Source organism: Brachionichthys hirsutus, chromosome 4, assembly GCF_040956055.1.
Source record: "Brachionichthys hirsutus isolate HB-005 chromosome 4, CSIRO-AGI_Bhir_v1, whole genome shotgun sequence".
NCBI classification, from domain to species: Eukaryota; Metazoa; Chordata; class Actinopteri; order Lophiiformes; family Brachionichthyidae; genus Brachionichthys; species Brachionichthys hirsutus.
The window spans coordinates 5,349,137-5,366,691 of record NC_090900.1 but is presented as its reverse complement, the minus strand read 5'-3'; the positions used below and the strand labels follow the sequence as shown (position 1 = coordinate 5,366,691).

Genomic DNA, 17,555 nt, shown 5'->3' with positions numbered 1-17,555 from the left:
GTTACATCTGCACCATGACTCAGCATGATGAACAGAACACGTCAGTGATATGCCAGTTCATTAACAATTTTAATACAATAATGTTACAGACATTTCTTTCCAGTATTTACACTGGAAACCCCAAACATCGGGGTTTATAAATTCATTTTCAGATGTCGTGTCTCCCAGTTGACGTGATCCTTCATGAATTTGTCCACCAGTGCTGAGAAAACATATTTCCATATTTTTGAGGCAAAAAAAGGTGAGTGTGAAATATTTGGCCCCTAGACCCCAGAGAGGCCTGCCCCTGTTCCTATAGGACCCACAGTCTCCATTGTGGCCGCGCTTTCACTGTTGAGCTCTTTATTCTTGTCATCCATGCAGCTCCATTAACACACTGGGGAGCTTTGTGTGGTGAGAGCTGACTGGCTGTGTGCGCGCGCACGCTCACGTGTATGTATTTACACCGGCGGGCTCGTGCATGCGTCTGCTTTAGGAGAGGGTTGTGCGATGATCATGTGCGCATTGGTGCATAATGTAAATGGGGGGGGGGGGGGGAAAGAGTGCAGGACACAAGAGATAATCGGTGTCAAGAGAACCAGAATCAGAGTTCAGAACTTTTTGGAATGAAGGAAGTCTATTAGGCACAGACTTTTCTCGGATTGTGAAGTATACTCTGCAGCTCAACGCAGGTCCCTGTAACCATAAACTCAATGCCGTGTGCACGCTTCCTGGACAATCTGTGCCAGTTAATGCCTAATCGTCTGCAAGGGAAAAGACAAACAGTTGGTCAGTGTCCATCACCTAGCAACCAGGGAGATATTATTTCCAGTGGACACAAAAGACAAAGTAATCTGCGTAGCTGTTACCCATCTAGAGACAACAGGAATACGTTCTACTGGAATAATTACCAGTGTATCCATTTGGCTAGTTGACTTACGCTATTCAGCATGTTGCACATCTTGTCAGAATAGTTTTATAATGAACTGGAGACCATTTAGAAATGTTTGATTGCATGTAAATAGCAAAGTGTGACCTTTGAGCACTATTAGTATTTACTATTAAATACTTTTAATGCTGTTTTTATTTACTTGAATAACACGCTGCAAGTACCTGGTCTAAGTTCTTATATTTTCCATTTTGCAGTATTGCAGAAAAAAAATATCAAATGTTTGATCATCCAGACCTAATATCACATAATCATTGAGCAGCAAGTGATCAATTATTGAAATAAGTATAATATCCTGATGATGATTTTGTTCATCTTGCTCTCCTTTGATCATCGGTGTTTATTTCATGCACGTTTGTCCTCGTCTTTTTATTTCGCTAAAAGGCCGGCATTCAGCCCTTGTCGCTTTGTGCTGTAAAGCGGGGGCTTTTCCTGTCTGAGATCAATGCTAAGATATTCATGACACGGTGGCAGAAAGGCGTTTGAAGGCTGAACGGCTGTAGGCCTCACTGGAGAGAACTGCTTTGATTGGCCAGCAAGGCTTTAACTTCCATTCACTTCATCTTTACATTCAGACGGATGTGAGAAAACCTTTCAAAGCACCACGTTGCACTACATTAACCATTTCTAGTCTGGTCATGCACCCCGCACCACTGATTTCTATTTCCACTCTCACGGCAACCTTGAGGGAATACGGCTTAAAACTGAATGACACAATAAGAGGAAAAGGCGACTATGAGCATAAATGAAAGAATGACACTTATTTGTACTTGTCTTGTGCTTTATTCCAGATTTTGTCTCTAAACACCCCCAAGCTGCCGCCTGACACTATCCTCTGTTTGGGCTCTTCCTCAACTCGATGCTCTATTTATACCCCGGAGGCTCAAAAGAGCCCATGAAAGCGGTGCAGACCTGTTCAGCAGCTGAGCACGTATGAGACAGTCATGAACATGAATATCCAATCCCCCTCACTTCATCATTTCCTCCTCAGCCACTGGGGATCCTTGCGATAGAACGAGACCGCTACTGGGTCAGGCTTGAGGAGACAGATTCTCCCTGATATTCCATTGTGGTGAGGAGAGTTTACAACCACAGCATATTCTGGAAATGCAGATGCATGGACTGAAGGTTTTTATTTTTTTGGCATGAAAAAAAAATTCATCATTTAGCCTTTTATTTTTTAAACTTTGTAGATCGTATGATCAAGAAATATTCCAAGCAGGTTGCAAGGAATTAACAAAGTAAACCTTAAATTTCTGTCTTATTGTGAATCCAGCTCTCCACCAATTACAGCCATGAGCTAAGCGCACGCCACCCTGGGCGTCCTTTGGAGGATGACTGCTGTCTATCCCTTGGAAAGCAGCCCAGAAGGTGCTGAGGCTGGGGCAGGGACAGCAGTTTACGGGGGGTCAGGGGCAGCTGGCACAGCAGGAAGCATCTCAGCTTCTGGGGCTGAGACTGGAGAGTCTAACGAAGACTCGGTCGGAGGTTCGATTGGAGGCACGGCTGTGGTCACCGGCGGCCACAAATACGCCCGCTGGAGCCGCCAGGACAGCTCAGACATCAACACAGACGACGAGGGAGCCACCGTCCGCCGCCTCACCCCCCTAGAGCGACTGAACCTGGACATGTGCCAGGACGAAAGGTGAGGGTTTAAAAGACGATGAAGAAATCCCCTTTTTAAATCAATATTTGTAAAAGTTGCATTTCATTTTTCGCTTTGCAGCAGGTGAAATGCGTAAAACCGTAAAGACTATTTGTGTCTTCTGGTCACAGGGTTGTCCGTGAGCTCACAGTGGGCCGAAGAATTGGCTTCTACAAAATTCGAGGAGAGATTGGTTGTGGGAATTTCTCCCATGTGAAGCTAGGAATTCATGCCCTCACCAAAGGTAAGAAGCTACAAGACATAAGGAAAAGGGAACTGTTAAACCTGCACTTCAGGAAAGGAAACATCAACTCGATGAACATGCTAATAGACTTTGTCAATGTTTGACTGAGTAGCCAAAACAAGCATCTTTAAGAATAAAAACTGTTAGATACGCTCACATTGGCTCTCTGCTCTGCTTTTCTTTTCGTTTTCTTTTAACTGACACTTGTCGCTTGTTTGCACCACTTTTTTTTTTTTTTTTGGTAATGGTAAGGACTTTCTCGTGAAACAAATCACGAACACCAGCTGGCTGATTCAGCCACACAGACTGATTAGAGATCTCTTTTCCTTAATGAAGGCTAAAACGACTACGTACCCCAGGAAAAGCTAGAAAGAGGGGCGAGAGTGCTCAGTTCTGAGTCTGTGTTATATCTGTGCACATGTCTGCCATGCCACCCATCCAGGGTGTGCATGCAGGCATGTGGTATCATGCAGTCCTCCAAAAACAATATGAGCTGCGATGCATTTTGGATGCAGCTATTGAAAGCCAACCTGAATAATGCATACTGATGCACAATTAGATATGTCAACGCCATTTTGCCACTTCAAAACGCCTGCGTATTCAGTTACAGTACATGAGGTCGACTTTGCTTTTCTTTATGAATCATTTAATGTAGTAAAGACGTCAGTTGTTTGTACTTGATATGGATGAGGTATTTTGAGCTTTGCTAAAAATGTACATTTATAGTTTATGCATTTGTAATTCAGAAACGTTACATGCATTTTCCTTCTAAAACATTTCCCCAACATTGTAGATTCCTGCCCGTGTGTCATATTAGATCTGCCATATTAGATCTGTGGCTTGACCCCCCCCCCCCCCCCAACACATGTTCAGACCAGAAACCACTGTAGTCCCAACAGAGAGATGAACATCTTTTCTTCCTTTGCAAATTCCTATTTCCTACTAAAAAGTAGGAATTGTCCCCTCTAAGAGAGAATGATCAAGGAAATGGTCTTCATTGGGCAGCTAATGAAATTGTCTTATTAATTAAAGCTTTGGTCACTTCAAGGGCAATTCTGGTTGTCAAATAAAGGATGGGCCATATTTATTTTCTTACTGTACATCTGCATGTGATTTATGTAATCCAATACTTCAGTTATCAGAGAAGTGATAATAACTGTGATGGTGACACATCTATTTTTATCTAAATTCTCGAAAATCAACTGTTTAAATTCAAATAGAAAACTCTGTCTAGCTGCTTTTAAATGCTCTGTACAGGTCTCCTATCTAGAAATTATGTGTTATTTGTCAGTGATAGTTTACCATGATCTTCATCCTTGGCACCACCAGACAAAGTGGCAATCAAGATCCTTGACAAAACCAAGCTGGATCAGAAGACCCAGCGGCTCCTGTCCAGAGAGATCTCCAGCATGGAGAAGCTACACCATCCAAACATCATCCGGCTCTATGAGGTCAAACTCAAGCACGGGATCATATTGATTGATTGATTAATGTGTTGATGCATCAGCTTCATGTAACAGCAAAGGATTTTCTCAGTGCGTGCGTATGCGTTCCTTATCAGGTAGTGGAGACACTGTCACGGTTACACCTGGTGATGGAGTTAGCAAGCGGAGGAGAACTTTATACCAAGATTACCACTGAGGGGAAACTCTCTGATGCTGAAAGCAAGACTGTATTTGCTCAGGTTCTCTCTGCTGTTAAACATATGGTCAGTACTGTGTAATAGTACACATCTACAATATTTGTAATCATTGGATTGACTCCAAAACTGGGTTTTGATATGGTAGATATTGATATTTTATATATCATATGATGGGGTCCATTGACTTTCATCCACATCCCCCCTTCATTTGTTTAACAAATGTATCAGCCCTTTCATATTGTTTTATAGCAGTGAATTACCCTGAGAGTTTATGGCACTTTTGATAACGTCATTTTTCCTTGTTCGACCACAGCATGAAAACAACATCATCCACCGTGACCTGAAAGCAGAAAATGTCTTCTACACCAGCAGGTCTTGTGTTAAGGTGGGGGACTTTGGCTTTAGCACGCCGAGCCGCCGCAGTGAGACCCTCAGCACATTCTGCGGTTCTCCGCCCTACGCTGCCCCGGAGCTCTTTCGGGATGAACATTATGTTGGTATCTTCGTGGACATCTGGGCCCTGGGTGTGATGCTATTCTTTATGGTGACATGCACCATGCCGTTCAGGGCAGACACTGTGCCCAAACTGAAGCGATGCATCCTGGAGGGGGCTTTCAACCTGCCTTCGTGGGTCCCTGAAGCCTGCCAGAGGCTGATCAGGGGAATCCTCCAAGCCATACCCTCTGACCGATTTACAGTGGAGCAGATGATTGGCTGTGAGTGGCTGCTGCCTGTGGACTTCCCTCGAGCCATGGAGCCCTTTAAACTAGATCCATCCTACCTAGCAGAGAGCGAACCATCTGAACTCGGAGAGGAAGACATGGAGGTAAAGGCTTCACTGGAGACTCTAGGAATCACCCCAGAACACATACTCAACAACCAGGGGAAAGACTGCAGAAGCTCCATCACAGGGGTGTATAGGATCCTGCTCCATCGCGCTCACAAGAGACGGACTGTCGAGAGTGGGACTGCAGTCACAAAGGTAGCCAGGCAAGCAGCGAGTAAAAAGGAAAGACTAAAAGTTTACCGTAGCTTAAGGCACACGTCGAAACTCTGTGTGATTCTGTGACAAAATGCGATGAGATTCTATGGATTACGTGATCATTAACAGGACAAAACATCCCAGAGCTGCTCTTGAATTCTGGGATTTCTGAATGCATTATTTTTCTTGTAGCGAGTATCGTTAGTGTCTGGGAGGGCGTTATTGCCAGCGAGTCATTACAGGGACAGGCCTGGAAATGTTACAAAATGGGATCGAAGTAAACAATGATTAGATGGCATGAATGAGATTCTATTTAGGTCATGCATGGCAGGTTTTTATAACCCCCACCCATTCTATGCTCAGTTGTACTGGACCACCAATAACGCACATGAGAAGTCAGTGTAGCATAAATGGAAGAATACACATTGTTTTGAGGTGGGGTAATGTGAAACATGCTGTTGAATTGCACCTTTCCTTGCTGCCTTAGTTTTATATCATGTTATAAAATAACACAGACTGGTTGGAATGATAGAAATACAGATTTCACATATTAAATTATCATGCGATATATCTATATGAGATGATAGACTTATTCATCCTAGTAACCTCCCTCTGATTTCCTTATGGCACATAGACGCCAACAAAGGTCTGATAGTTATGAATGCCAACATCCAACCTATGCTATAGTTAAATGTAGCAAATCGATTTTCAGTTCAGACTCAGTTTACACACGATCAGCAATTCGGTTTGAAATAATCTGATGTCATGCTCTTCATTAAATATTAATATTTGATGTGTCGGTCTTTTTTCATGACGCTTTTGAACGTGTTGTGTTTGTATTTATGGTGTATTTCATAACATTTTCAGAATTTCACTGCGTGTTTTTGTCGGCTATAACACAGTATCATGTAGCTGTTATATTGTGATATCCAGTGAAATATTACCACAATATAACACATTTGCGAGCCCCCACACAACGTAAAGGGCATTTAAAAAGGCTTCGTTGTTTTCATTGTAATATTTAAAGTTTCATAATCTTTTTGCTCAAGTTAATGCTGTCCTGTCACCAACACACTCGCAGTAAGCAGTACGCAGCAACGAAACATAGTAAAACTACACTTCCCAGAAGCGCAGAGAAGCCCACGCTCTCATATCCGGTTGTACGCGGTGACGCATTTTTTGCCTCGTTGGAAGGTGGTTTCAGGAAGAAGTGCTGCGCCGAAGAAAGGCTTGTTTGAAATAGTAAAGGATACTGATTCACCCGGATGGTGTTTGGTCTCCCGTCATCAAAAGGTTAGAACATTGATGTTGCCATTATCTCTATTTGAGCTTTTATATTGTTCGTCATGTTACCGGGGACCACGCCCCCCCCTTACCTTTAAAGATTATAGAAGGGTTATTACGATAACAGATACTCGACGATGCTGACGCTACCATTTTATAAAATAATGCAGCGTTTAATCAACATCTAACGAACCCACTGCGGCAGGAAGGAAGTCGTTTCTGGCTTTAATGGATACCGTTAACGTTACGCTTCAAGACAATACCTTATTATTGACAAAGGAAACGACCGACTTCCGGAATGGATCGGCTGTTCTGTGCAGCGAGACGCGCATCTCACCGCAGAAACGGCCATTTCCAGATTAAACATATTATTTTGTTATGACATTTGATATTATTCAGATCTTGTGACCGACAAGACATATGGGGGGGGGGGCTAAGAAGATGAGGTCATGATTGGAGCGTTGCAATGACGCAACTGTTTACATGCACTTCAGTATACGTGTTAAAAAACATCAAGGAGGAAGTTTAATCTGCCGTACTTTACAACCAGCCTGGCATTCCTGCTAAGATCATAGAACAACATCATATATATATATTCAGATGCAAAAATATATCTGATGCATGTGATGAAATCTCTGATAAGGAGTCCATAGGATTATTTCAAGTCAACGAAGAAAACGCATCATGCAAATGGTGCCATCAGCAATTATTTTCATTATTGATACCAGGTAATTTGTTCTAGTAGTAGCTCAATTTTCTTTTAATGAGCTATAGTCTCAACTCAAGCCCGCATAGTCTGACACCATGTTTTGTCATTCAATTCAACATTCCTTTAATATATGAATGTTGATGCAACGAGTCAGGTCCCTGGTAAAGTGGTCTGTGGTTTTTAACCAGTGTTCAACATAATGCCGACATAACGCTGTGGTCCGTTTCCTGCTGTGCCGTTACAGATGTCATTCGCAGAAGACCTTCCGGACATGGATGGAGTAGATCTGTTGGGGCTGCTGTTCAATAGTGAAGAGGACGGGTCGACAGAGCCTCTCTTTCCTGATGAGAACATGCTCATCGACTCCTGGCTGTCTGAACAAGATGTAGGATTTCATTCATTCATTAGAAAATAAGTAGAAAATGAGGATAAAGTTGAGTAGATTTCTATCCGATGCCATATTGAACCTTGTTGTTTCGGTTAACTGACACTTTACCACCGTCCCAAGTGGCCTAGCAGCTTGTGCATGTATAAATAGGAGTGTAGCGACGGGTCAGTCCATCATGACAACTGTGACACGAGGTGATTCTAATTCCTGCAGCAGCCACTTCAGTTGTATTTTTCTTCCTATGAAGAAAAGCTAAAATAAGACGTTGACCCAGGTCGACAGGAGTAAAAATGGCAGCAGCGAACCCTATTCTGGATATGGACCGACTACACCAGCTCCGTTTGTATTTTGAAGTGTAATCGTTTTTTTCTCTCCTCCCAGATGCTGACTGGTTTTGATACTGAAGACTTTTTGTCCAGATTGTTAGAAGGGGAGGACAACACGGGGGGGGGCTCTCCCTCTCGTTCTCCCGTGGGCAGCGACAGCGGCATTTCTGATGTTGGAAACAACAACCTTCTGGGTTGCCGGACTCCCCAGGGCAGTGATAGTGACATTGTGCCCAGTCCCAGCTGCTCTGAACCCAGCCCGGCGTGCTCGGACCTCGTCCTGGCCTCTGAGGAGGTGCAGACAGAGAGCCAGGAGGCGTTAGCGGTCCAGGCAGATCACAGCTACTCCCTGATGCAGTGCAGAGTCAGTGACATGAATGTCCTGCAGAGCGTGAGGGCAGAGAGACCGGACACCGATGTCTTCATTGATCTGGGTAGGTGCAGTTTAACTCCCAGCTTTCAGCACTTGCTTGCCGAGCTGACAAGTCAAATGTAATTATGTCTTGTCAGATGACTTGGAGAGTGAGGAACTGGAAGAAGATATGACCTGTGACCTGCCCTGCACTTTAGCTATAGAGGACTCGACAGATGATCCAGTCGAACCCGATGTAATCGACCAGGTCAGCTTTAAACTAAACGCCCTCTTCCATCTGGCATTATAGATACAATTAGCATCTTGAATTAAACACATTTAACAGGCGATAAAGCGGCCGTGGTTTATTCTTTCTCCAGTTCCAGTTTAAAGAAATTGTGCTCACTGAGGAGGAGAAACGGCTTTTGTCAAAAGAAGGAGCAACTATTCCCTCACACATGCCTCTCACGAAGGTAACTACAAATAACATCTTTCAAATCTGTATTAGGTACTGAAAATCCTTCTTTTTGTCTTTGGTTCTCTTAACCGATGTTAAACCTCCTTCCTGTATTGCAGGCCGAGGAGAGGACTTTAAAGCGAGTCAGGAGGAAGATCCGCAACAAACAGTCTGCTCAGGACAGCCGCAAGAAAAAGAAGGTGTACGTCGATGGACTGGAAAACAGGTGAGACACAGAGTTCCAAGAATTCTACAAGGCATGGAAAATATAGATGCAGATGCTGCTAAATTCATTAGGAGAGATGTAAAATAAAACTATGACCAGCTATAAAGGTTTTGTGTCTGAAAATAATTTCATTGTTAGTGGTTTGGTCTGGTTGACCTATAAACAAAGGGAATGCTTGATTTTCCATAGAGTTGGTTGAGAATAAGAATTAAATAAATAGATACAACACAACATGCATCTTTTACGGCTGGTCTCGTATGCATGATCATGTGTGACTATGCTATCTACCTACCACAGGGTCGCTGTCTGTACTGCACACAACATGGATCTACAGAAAAAAGTCCAAATGCTTCAGAAACAAAACATGTGAGGACGCGCCAATATTTTTACGCTACAATTGTATTTAAATATGTCATTAATCCACATCTGTTACAGCAAGTCTGCCCTCTTGTTTCCTATAGCTCGTTGATTGAGCAACTGAGGAAGCTGCAGGGTATCGTGAAGCTGTCGACCATGAAAGCCAGCACCACCAGCACTTGCGTCATGGTGCGACCTGCTTTTTTCTGTCCCGATTACATTTCTCAAAAAGTTGTCATGTTGTTCTTGATCTGTGACGGCACCGTTTCGTCACTCCGCTCGACTTCGCCTTGCAGGTTTTCCTGTTGTCTTTCTGCCTCATCATTTTCCCGTCAGTCAATCCATTTGGCAGAAACGCAGAACAGAAGGAACTTTACACACCCTCGTCCAGTAAGTTAACGTCAAAATAAAACATCTCTTGCTTGCATCGATTCACTTTATTTGATTTGTGAGATTTGATTGCAAGATTTTCCAACAATGTGCCTTTTTGTTGGGGGGCTTGGCTTTCATTTCTCATTTGTTGTTGCAGTCATCTCCCGGACTTTGCGCTCACTGCCACAAGAAAGCACAGATGCCATACCGTACCTTGAGCCCGAGGAGGAGGATCTTCTCTTAGTGCCTCAGGCAGAGGTGGAGAATATTAAAGCCATCTTCGCCAGCGGTCAGAAGAATCAAACCCCCGACTATGAGAGAGTGGAACAGCCGGACCCAGAAACTGGCGTCAACGGCAATTCTTCGGCAGACTTCCCGAGTTCCACTAAGGAAATGGCACCAGGCCCAGCTGGGCCCTTACAGGAAGGACCGGTTGATTCTGCAGTTGCGTCCGCTGTGGCGTACGAAGTCACAGGATCCAACGATAAGTGGATAGATCGGAATCCCCCGACGGTCATATTGCAGCAACACCGAACAGATGAGATGTAGCCGGGTGAATCAATCAGTGTGACCAGCAGAGGGAGCCACATTTTAATGTTAAAGCTAGCAAATGGAAGATGAATCTTACGCAAGGATGAAGTACCAGTAATTATAAATATATATGATCGTTCCTTCCGTCCCTTCTTTCCCCCCTCATGTGCTACTGTTACTTTATTTGCACTTTGTTCAGATTTCCTTGCACGGTGGGCAAAATGAATCGCTCTGTGGTCACCACCGCAGTAAAAACAAATGATACTGAACTGACAGGAGATTAGTCCAGAGGAAGTATTACTTGATCACGTTACTTATCGAAAAGTTTTAAGAGCCGTGTTTAACGCTGGTCTGTCTGACGACCTCCAGCGGATCTAGATTTTAACTCGAGCTGCTCAACAATCACTCAGCCATTGTAAATTATTGTGAAAAGTAGTCCACGGCAGTCTAGTCAGAAACGTCCATTACATAGTAGAAGATGTTCCGATTGGTTAACGTGGTTGACCACCGTAATGCTTAAGCCATTGCAGGACATTTGGCCATTTAGAAGACTTGTAAAGTTTGTTTGTATTTCCCTTGTAACAAGGGTAGCCATGTTTTTTTTATTTGATTGTTTTGGAATGTTTTTACATTGTTGAAAGTAAAGCCAGAAAAAAAAAAAATCTGCCAAATGTAGAACAAGACGCCGTTTTCCATTGTTATCCCCTCAAGCGCTTCCTTTTCAAAGTTACGGGGTTATGTCTGAAATACCTTCGCAGCCGTGTACACAGTGGGTTGGGCCAGAAGTATTTACTCAGTAAACTGTGCTGCAGGAAAGTCTAGTAGAAAAATACAAATGTAATGACCTGTTTTGTCAGTGAGGCATTTTTGTTACTTTGTTTTTATGACATTATTGTTAGTGCTAAATTAAATCTAAATGCTATTGGGAACAGTCTGTGTTGAAATCAAGTATCAATGAGAGTTTAAATGACGATCATGTTCTAAACACGCACTGGGATTTGATCTAGTCCAAGAAGGGAATGTAAATATGCGTAAATGATTGTCGCTTTTATGTACATTTGAAGACTTTATGTATAAGCCATGTCTGGACCTCTATAATAATAAACTTTTTTATAAATCAGGGTGACTTACTGTTTATTTTTATTCATTAGACTTCAGTGATCCGTTGACCATTTGGCACTGACGTTAAAAGATGGATTCATAAACTTCTCTGAGGTCACTAACGCGGTAACAGTCGTTAAGATCACACCTTAACCGTTAAGGGATTTCCCCAAGCACAACATCCCAGTGCACTTAAAGCTCCTTGACACTCGGACAAAAACTGATTCACCCAAAGGAGAGCCCCCCCCCCCCCAAAAAAAAAGTCAGCATAAGTGTTATATGCAACCCAAAGCAGAGAGGCGAACCAAGACACACCAGCAGTCCTACATCTAAAGGGCGGAGGACTCATTTTAATGCAACAATGGACACATCAAGGATCGAGAGGGCACTGAAAGGGAGCCATCTACCTCAATTTAGCATCTCTAAATAGTGTGTGGGGGGGGGGGGGGGGGGGGTCTACTCCACACCACCGATTCTCACCCACGTGTATTACAGCCTTAGCATCTCTCCCCAGAAAGTTTCACATCCATTTAAATTTCAAGTCAAGTGAAACTGGTAATAATTCTAAAGATACCAGATGAAGCAGGTCTTCAGTTCCAGCCGCTTCAGATTCAACCGTCAAAGACTGAAACATTCCAGTTTATGTAAGAAGTCAACTCCGTGCACACGATTTTGTTCAAAATGCTCTTACCAGTTACGATAGTTATTTAATTGATATGAATTGAATGTTCAGGAGCTGCAAGGACAAGTAGTGTTGAACTATTCAACACTTTTTCCCCCACCACAGTTTTCAAGAGTTACTCAGCCAAGCGAGGAAACCGATACCGTCGTCGGGATTTTCAGAGCCAGGAAGGAATTTCCCCTAGTTTCCCATTTCCCCCTCCTTTCCAGTTCAAATGCCACAAATCTCCCACAAATAAAAAGAAAATGCAATGCTTATCTGACCTCAAAAAGTATTTTTCACTGTGAAAAAACGTGTATGGGTTACACTCGGCTATTTAAGTCCACTTTAAATCCTATGGCCTACATTTAAAATGTAGATTTGTTGCTTACTTCAAACAGGTTTCTAAAAATACCCCCTGTTCACATCCCTGTTCCATTATCAGCAAACAATATTTACTTCCTTGACTTCATCAGTAAGCTCAGCTGTCGGGGAATAACAACTCATTCCGGCTGGTGAGTCACGAGTGCGAGGCTGGAATCGTGAGTCACGAGGTTTTCTTTTTTGAAAACATGTCTGGACTTGAGCAGAATTGGAATAGACGCTCTTGGTCTGGATGACCAGCAGATGGCGCTATCCGTCAAGCCACAGTTCTCACACTGCGCTCCGAACACGAGTCAGTGTCCGGCCGCTTCTGTGAAGAGCCACCGGTTTCTGGAATATTCAGGGGCCCTGCAGTAAATAAAGGAATATACATACCATAATAACAGTATGCATGACCATTTGAGTCATTTTGAACATTTGCGGTCTTAAATTCTTAAAAAGTCTTATTAGATGAGACACATTTTGTGCATTATTCTCCAGTGAGGGGCGATCATCTTTTCTTCGTGACTGTTTTTCATGTCTTGTACTTTGTTGTGATGCAGATCACAAATAGTCCCGATACTGGGCCTATAATAGATGCAATCTGCTGCGTAAACATGCACATCTGTCTGAAAGCCGGCTGATGTTGAATGTAAACACACGCGGTGCCACTGATAAGATAAACTGTCTTAAGAAACACTCCAGGCCGCGACACGTGGCGCTTTAAGGGGGGGGGGGGGGCACCCCAGCGCGCATCTGTCGGGCACCATCAGCAGGGCTACTGAATGGAGTGGCCTAATTAAGAGCGCAGGGCGCACGCAGGGCGCACGCAGGACGCCCCCCCCCTCGTCTCTCCTCCGATCAAACAAAATGCCCGGAGGCAGGTCGAAACCGCTGCTTGTGGTGAAACCGACACGCGCACATGACAACAAACCAGCACGCCGCCAATCCTCCAAAGCCCCCCCCCCCCCCCCTAATCGGCTCTGGAGAGTTTCGCTGGGACAGTTCCCGAACCTCCTGGTCGACAGTAAACCCAGTAACACCTTAACACACATTAAGGTGCCGCCTGAGCTGCTCATGGAGCAAAGGGGGAGTTAAGGGCGTCTCTAAATAGCGCAGTGATTCCCCAGGCCGGGGAAGTCCAGCTCCGCGTGAACGTTGGATGAATCTCGATGCTGGTTCCAGCGGCCCCGCACCCACCCACAGCAACATTCCCACTGAAGCTGCCCCCCCCCGGCGGTATCATCGCAGGTGCACTGGTCATTTTACGCCCCCCCCCCACACTTAGTTTTATAACCGCAATGGCAAAAACATGGATTGGTGCGTAACAATGACGTAAACCAGCAAACACAAGGCAGGGGGGGGGGGGGGGGTGTTATTATTCTGTTATAAATAAGGTGAATCAAAACCACTGATTTAAAAATGAGAAGACCTGTTTATTTGTTTGTTGTTTTTTATAGTATCACGCCTTATACAATATAGGCCATAAACATGTCAGCACATCCCATAATACTCTTTACTGCGTGCTCAGTTGCAACTTTGTTGCGTCACTTCTGCTGTTTGAAGCATAAACAGGGCTTTTAGTTGTATTTCATTGTGGTGATGCTGGAGGTTGACGACAATAAGTGGAACCGGTGCGTGTGTGTGTGCGTGTGTGTGCGGGGGGGGGGTCTTGAAAGGTCGTGAGCGTGTCTTGCCCCACGTGGGGTTGTCAACATGCTGCGCGTAACTGCCGGGGGGGACTTTTGCTTTCCTTAAGCCGGCTGCTCTGAGCCAATGGCAGGGAAGGACCCGCCCCTTGCCGAGAATCGACGCCGACCTGCTATAAATCCACCGGCCGGCTCCGGAGAGCTCAGAATAACTGCGAGAGACACGAAGAAGCGGCGCGTCTCTTCTCCTCCTGCTTTCACTGCGAACAGACCGATTTGCGCGTGGATTACAACCATGACTCTGGAAGAGATCCGCGGAAAGGACAACACGATGGAACACACTGACCGGTAAGCGCGTCCGCTTGGTGCCGGTGCTCGTCCGCGCATCGAGCTTGCGTGTATCTTTTGTTATCTAAACGAACTTAGTCCTGATGATGCGTTTTGTTCTTCTTTAAGGGTGCAAAGCGCGGGCGCGGCGCTGGAGGAGCTGCTGCTCGCTGCGAACAAGCTCGACTACCTGACTGTGGGAGTGTACGAATCCGCCAAAGTCATGAATGTGTGAGTATAACCAGGTTCCGCCGCGGAGATGCACCGCATCCACCGGGAAAAGCAAGGATTACGCAGAAGCGCGCGCGCGTGTGTGTCCTGACGCGTCTCGTCTCTTCCTTTCCACAGCGACCCCGACAGCGTGGCGTTCTGCGTCCTCGCCACGGACGAGGAGTACGAGTGCGACATCGCGCTCCAGATCCACTTCACGCTCATCCAGGCGTTTTGCTTCGACTACGACATCAACGTGGTGCGCGTGAACGACATCGACCGCCTGGCCGACCTCGTGGGTGCGGACGACACCGGCGAGCCCAAGGACGCGCACTGCATTCTTGTCACGGTAAGTCGTTCCCCCCCCCCCACACACACACACCCACGGCGCACCCGCGCAGTCAGCCGGTGATTCACGCGTGCGTCATCCCTCTGTCTGAGGTGTCTGCACGCGCTGCAGCGTTTTGTCTGCGTTATTTATGGCAGGTGCTCCAAGGCTAACCCCCCCCCCCCCCCCACCTTTATCTTTATTTCAGAGCCCCAGCGCTAACCCATGGAAGGACCCGGCTCTGGACAAGCTGGGCCTGTTCTGCGAGGAGAGCCACAGCGCCTACGACTGGGTTCCCACCATCACGCTCCCGGAGCGCTGAGGGGGGGGAGCCGGCCACTCGGAACGCTTCACATGAAGATGATGAAGATGTTGAAAAGAAAGTCGAAGGCGCTGAGCCTCGAATGGGGTCGTCTGCCCCACACGTCTGGATTATGAGGCTGTGGCTGTAACGACCCCCCCCCCCCCCCCCACACCCCCACACCCCCCTCCTACCTGAAAAAAGAGCGCGACCCCTTTGGTGCATTCTGGGTCAACTCTGTTGGTTCTGGAATACTCGGGAGAAGGAAGGTCTCCTGGGTTCAGAGGTCAGGTGTGGACTGAGCTGGACAAAGGCGGTGTGGAGAGACATCAAAGCCTGGTGGACACCGAGAAGGGTTTGGGACGGTGCTGCTGCCCGAGACGGACAAGTCACGGAGAACGGAGTGGACGAGGTGAAGAAGATGGAGACTGAGAAAGACGGTGACGTTTAAGCGCGGCTGCCGGACTGAACCTCATCCAAAGGGAACGAGGAAGACTTTTATTCAGAGCCGTCCGAACACGCCTCACTGGACTTTACTTTGTTCAGGGCAGCTATCAGGAATTTCTTGGAACAAGCAGATACTTTGCTGCAAATCCTTACTTGAACTGTGTTTATATATATATACACCTGTGAAATATGCAGATGAATCGATGCATTTGTTTTTTGGTTTTTTATTTGAATTGTACACATTCTCTTGATTTGTGAATAAACATTTGAACTCAAGCTGAATCGCTCTGTCAGAAATGTTATTTAACTGCTCCACCTGAGGCGTCACAGCGTGCGGCCTATTGATGGCGCAGAGATACTTTAGAAGCAGCAGGAAATGCTGCTAGCAAGTAAAATAGAGGAAGAGGGAGACGTGGGTGGGAAGCTGAAAACGAGAGCAGAGTAGCTGCATCATGCCGGTAATAATACTTATGACGTGCACTCTTTCCAGCCACTGATCTTTTACTGTTCCTGGACCAGCTGCCTGCTTGCACAATCGCCGCAGCCAGATTCAAAGCTGATGCTGAGGGAGGGAAGGGGGGGGGGGGGGCTTTCAAGAAAGAGCTTTTTTGTTTTCTGTGCACGGACAGCTGAGACCAGAGAGGTCAGTGAGTGGATGCTGAGTTGTAGTGCTGTATGGCATTAATAATCCGGTATCTGGTCCGCTGTAAGACGCAAAGTTTAAGGTTTCACTATTGGGGGAATCTAAATTTCATTTATGTGCAATGGGAATGTCAGGTTTTAATAAATCCCACAAAAGGCTTCATTTCATCCAAACAATCGAGGGGAAAGAAATGCAAGACGTGTGAAGCTTGCATTCCAGCCGGCGCAAACGCATATCCGAAAAGTGAACCGGAATCAGAGCCGAGCCGTCGCGGAATGAGGGTCAGCCAGATCACCAGTGGCAGGGGGGGGGGGGGGAGGAAACGCCAGTGTGTGTGTGTGTGTGTGTGTGTGTTGTGGTCGGCGCTGGGCTGAATCTGACGGGAAAGAAACTCCCACATCAAAGAAACTGCAGACTTCACAGGAACTCATTTCACTTTTCTTAGCAGCACCTTGGTCTCCAGCCAACCCCACTGGTCACACCGGGCTTGTGTACATGCCTGAACACAGAGCTCTACACGTGCACTCAAAGAGACGCACGCGCACGAGACAGTCCTTCTCTGATTGATCATAGGTCATTTCCTTGTGTTCTAAGAACAGAGGACGCTTTACTCAGGATGAATTATGCACGCACACACGCACACACACACACACACGCTCACAACAGGTTGTAAAGAAGCAGTAAGGGGGCTTTCCATGGATATTCCTTCTGCTATAGTAAGCATTAGTGGTCCTCGCACGAATTACCATAATGCTGACAAAACTATTGCACCTCTTAGATGCATGATCAAAACTGAATCTGCTCGGACTGAACAGTATCAAGATTCTGACTATGACTGTCTCTTCTAATAACAAGCTCTCAGTCCACTGACAGGGAAGCTTGGGACACAAAGTAGTCTTTATGCAGCAGGTTACCAAGGACACAAGCAATATATTTTGGGAATTGTGTCAGTGCTTTCAATGTTTTTGAACACAATTCCAAAGAAGAATAGCGGCGGTAATCATTTGTACACTTGACCTGCTTGTGGGAGGACCCCCGCCCCCCCCCCCCCCCCCACTATGTTTATTGTCCCAGATAAGACC

The 17,555-nt window shown here is 45.7% G+C and overlaps 3 protein-coding genes across 3 annotated transcripts; all 3 read left to right on the top strand.

Moving 5' to 3' along the window:
- The first annotated feature begins 2,262 nt into the window (after positions 1 to 2,262).
- On the top strand, positions 2,263 to 6,205 carry nim1ka (NIM1 serine/threonine protein kinase a). The gene is made up of 5 exons (XM_068738371.1): positions 2,263 to 2,573; positions 2,705 to 2,817; positions 4,147 to 4,268; positions 4,379 to 4,525; positions 4,773 to 6,205. Exons 1-5 carry the CDS (start codon positions 2,263 to 2,265, stop codon positions 5,526 to 5,528), a joined length of 1,449 nt encoding a protein of 482 aa, XP_068594472.1. The 3' UTR covers positions 5,529 to 6,205.
- Positions 6,206 to 6,638: 433 nt separating this feature from the next.
- On the top strand, positions 6,639 to 11,557 carry creb3l3l (cAMP responsive element binding protein 3-like 3 like). The gene is made up of 10 exons (XM_068738502.1): positions 6,639 to 6,734; positions 7,679 to 7,819; positions 8,204 to 8,582; positions 8,659 to 8,768; positions 8,881 to 8,973; positions 9,077 to 9,183; positions 9,481 to 9,549; positions 9,645 to 9,729; positions 9,837 to 9,930; positions 10,070 to 11,557. Exons 2-10 carry the CDS (start codon positions 7,679 to 7,681, stop codon positions 10,459 to 10,461), a joined length of 1,470 nt encoding a protein of 489 aa, XP_068594603.1. The 5' UTR covers positions 6,639 to 6,734; the 3' UTR covers positions 10,462 to 11,557.
- Positions 11,558 to 14,437: 2,880 nt separating this feature from the next.
- Positions 14,438 to 16,106, top strand: gadd45ga (growth arrest and DNA-damage-inducible, gamma a). Its single transcript, XM_068760691.1, has 4 exons — positions 14,438 to 14,565; positions 14,674 to 14,775; positions 14,893 to 15,103; positions 15,291 to 16,106. The coding sequence occupies exons 1-4, from the start codon at positions 14,513 to 14,515 to the stop codon at positions 15,402 to 15,404; spliced, it is 480 nt and encodes a 159-aa protein (XP_068616792.1). The 5' UTR covers positions 14,438 to 14,512; the 3' UTR covers positions 15,405 to 16,106.
- The last annotated feature ends 1,449 nt before the right edge of the window (positions 16,107 to 17,555 follow it).

Coding starts and splice junctions, on each gene's coding strand:
- creb3l3l (XM_068738502.1), top strand. CDS start 7,679: ATGTCATTCGCAGAAGACCTTCCGGACATGGATGGAGTAGATCTGTTG. Junction 8,974..9,076: donor CACACATGCCTCTCACGAAG/GTAACTACAAAT, acceptor CCTGTATTGCAG/GCCGAGGAGAGGACTTTAAA. Junction 9,730..9,836: donor CCACCAGCACTTGCGTCATG/GTGCGACCTGCT, acceptor TTCGCCTTGCAG/GTTTTCCTGTTGTCTTTCTG.
- nim1ka (XM_068738371.1), top strand. CDS start 2,263: ATGACTGCTGTCTATCCCTTGGAAAGCAGCCCAGAAGGTGCTGAGGCT. Junction 2,818..4,146: donor AATTCATGCCCTCACCAAAG/GTAAGAAGCTAC, acceptor TGGCACCACCAG/ACAAAGTGGCAATCAAGATC. Junction 4,526..4,772: donor TCTCTGCTGTTAAACATATG/GTCAGTACTGTG, acceptor GTTCGACCACAG/CATGAAAACAACATCATCCA.
- gadd45ga (XM_068760691.1), top strand. CDS start 14,513: ATGACTCTGGAAGAGATCCGCGGAAAGGACAACACGATGGAACACACT. Junction 14,566..14,673: donor ACGATGGAACACACTGACCG/GTAAGCGCGTCC, acceptor TTCTTCTTTAAG/GGTGCAAAGCGCGGGCGCGG. Junction 14,776..14,892: donor TCCGCCAAAGTCATGAATGT/GTGAGTATAACC, acceptor TCCTTTCCACAG/CGACCCCGACAGCGTGGCGT.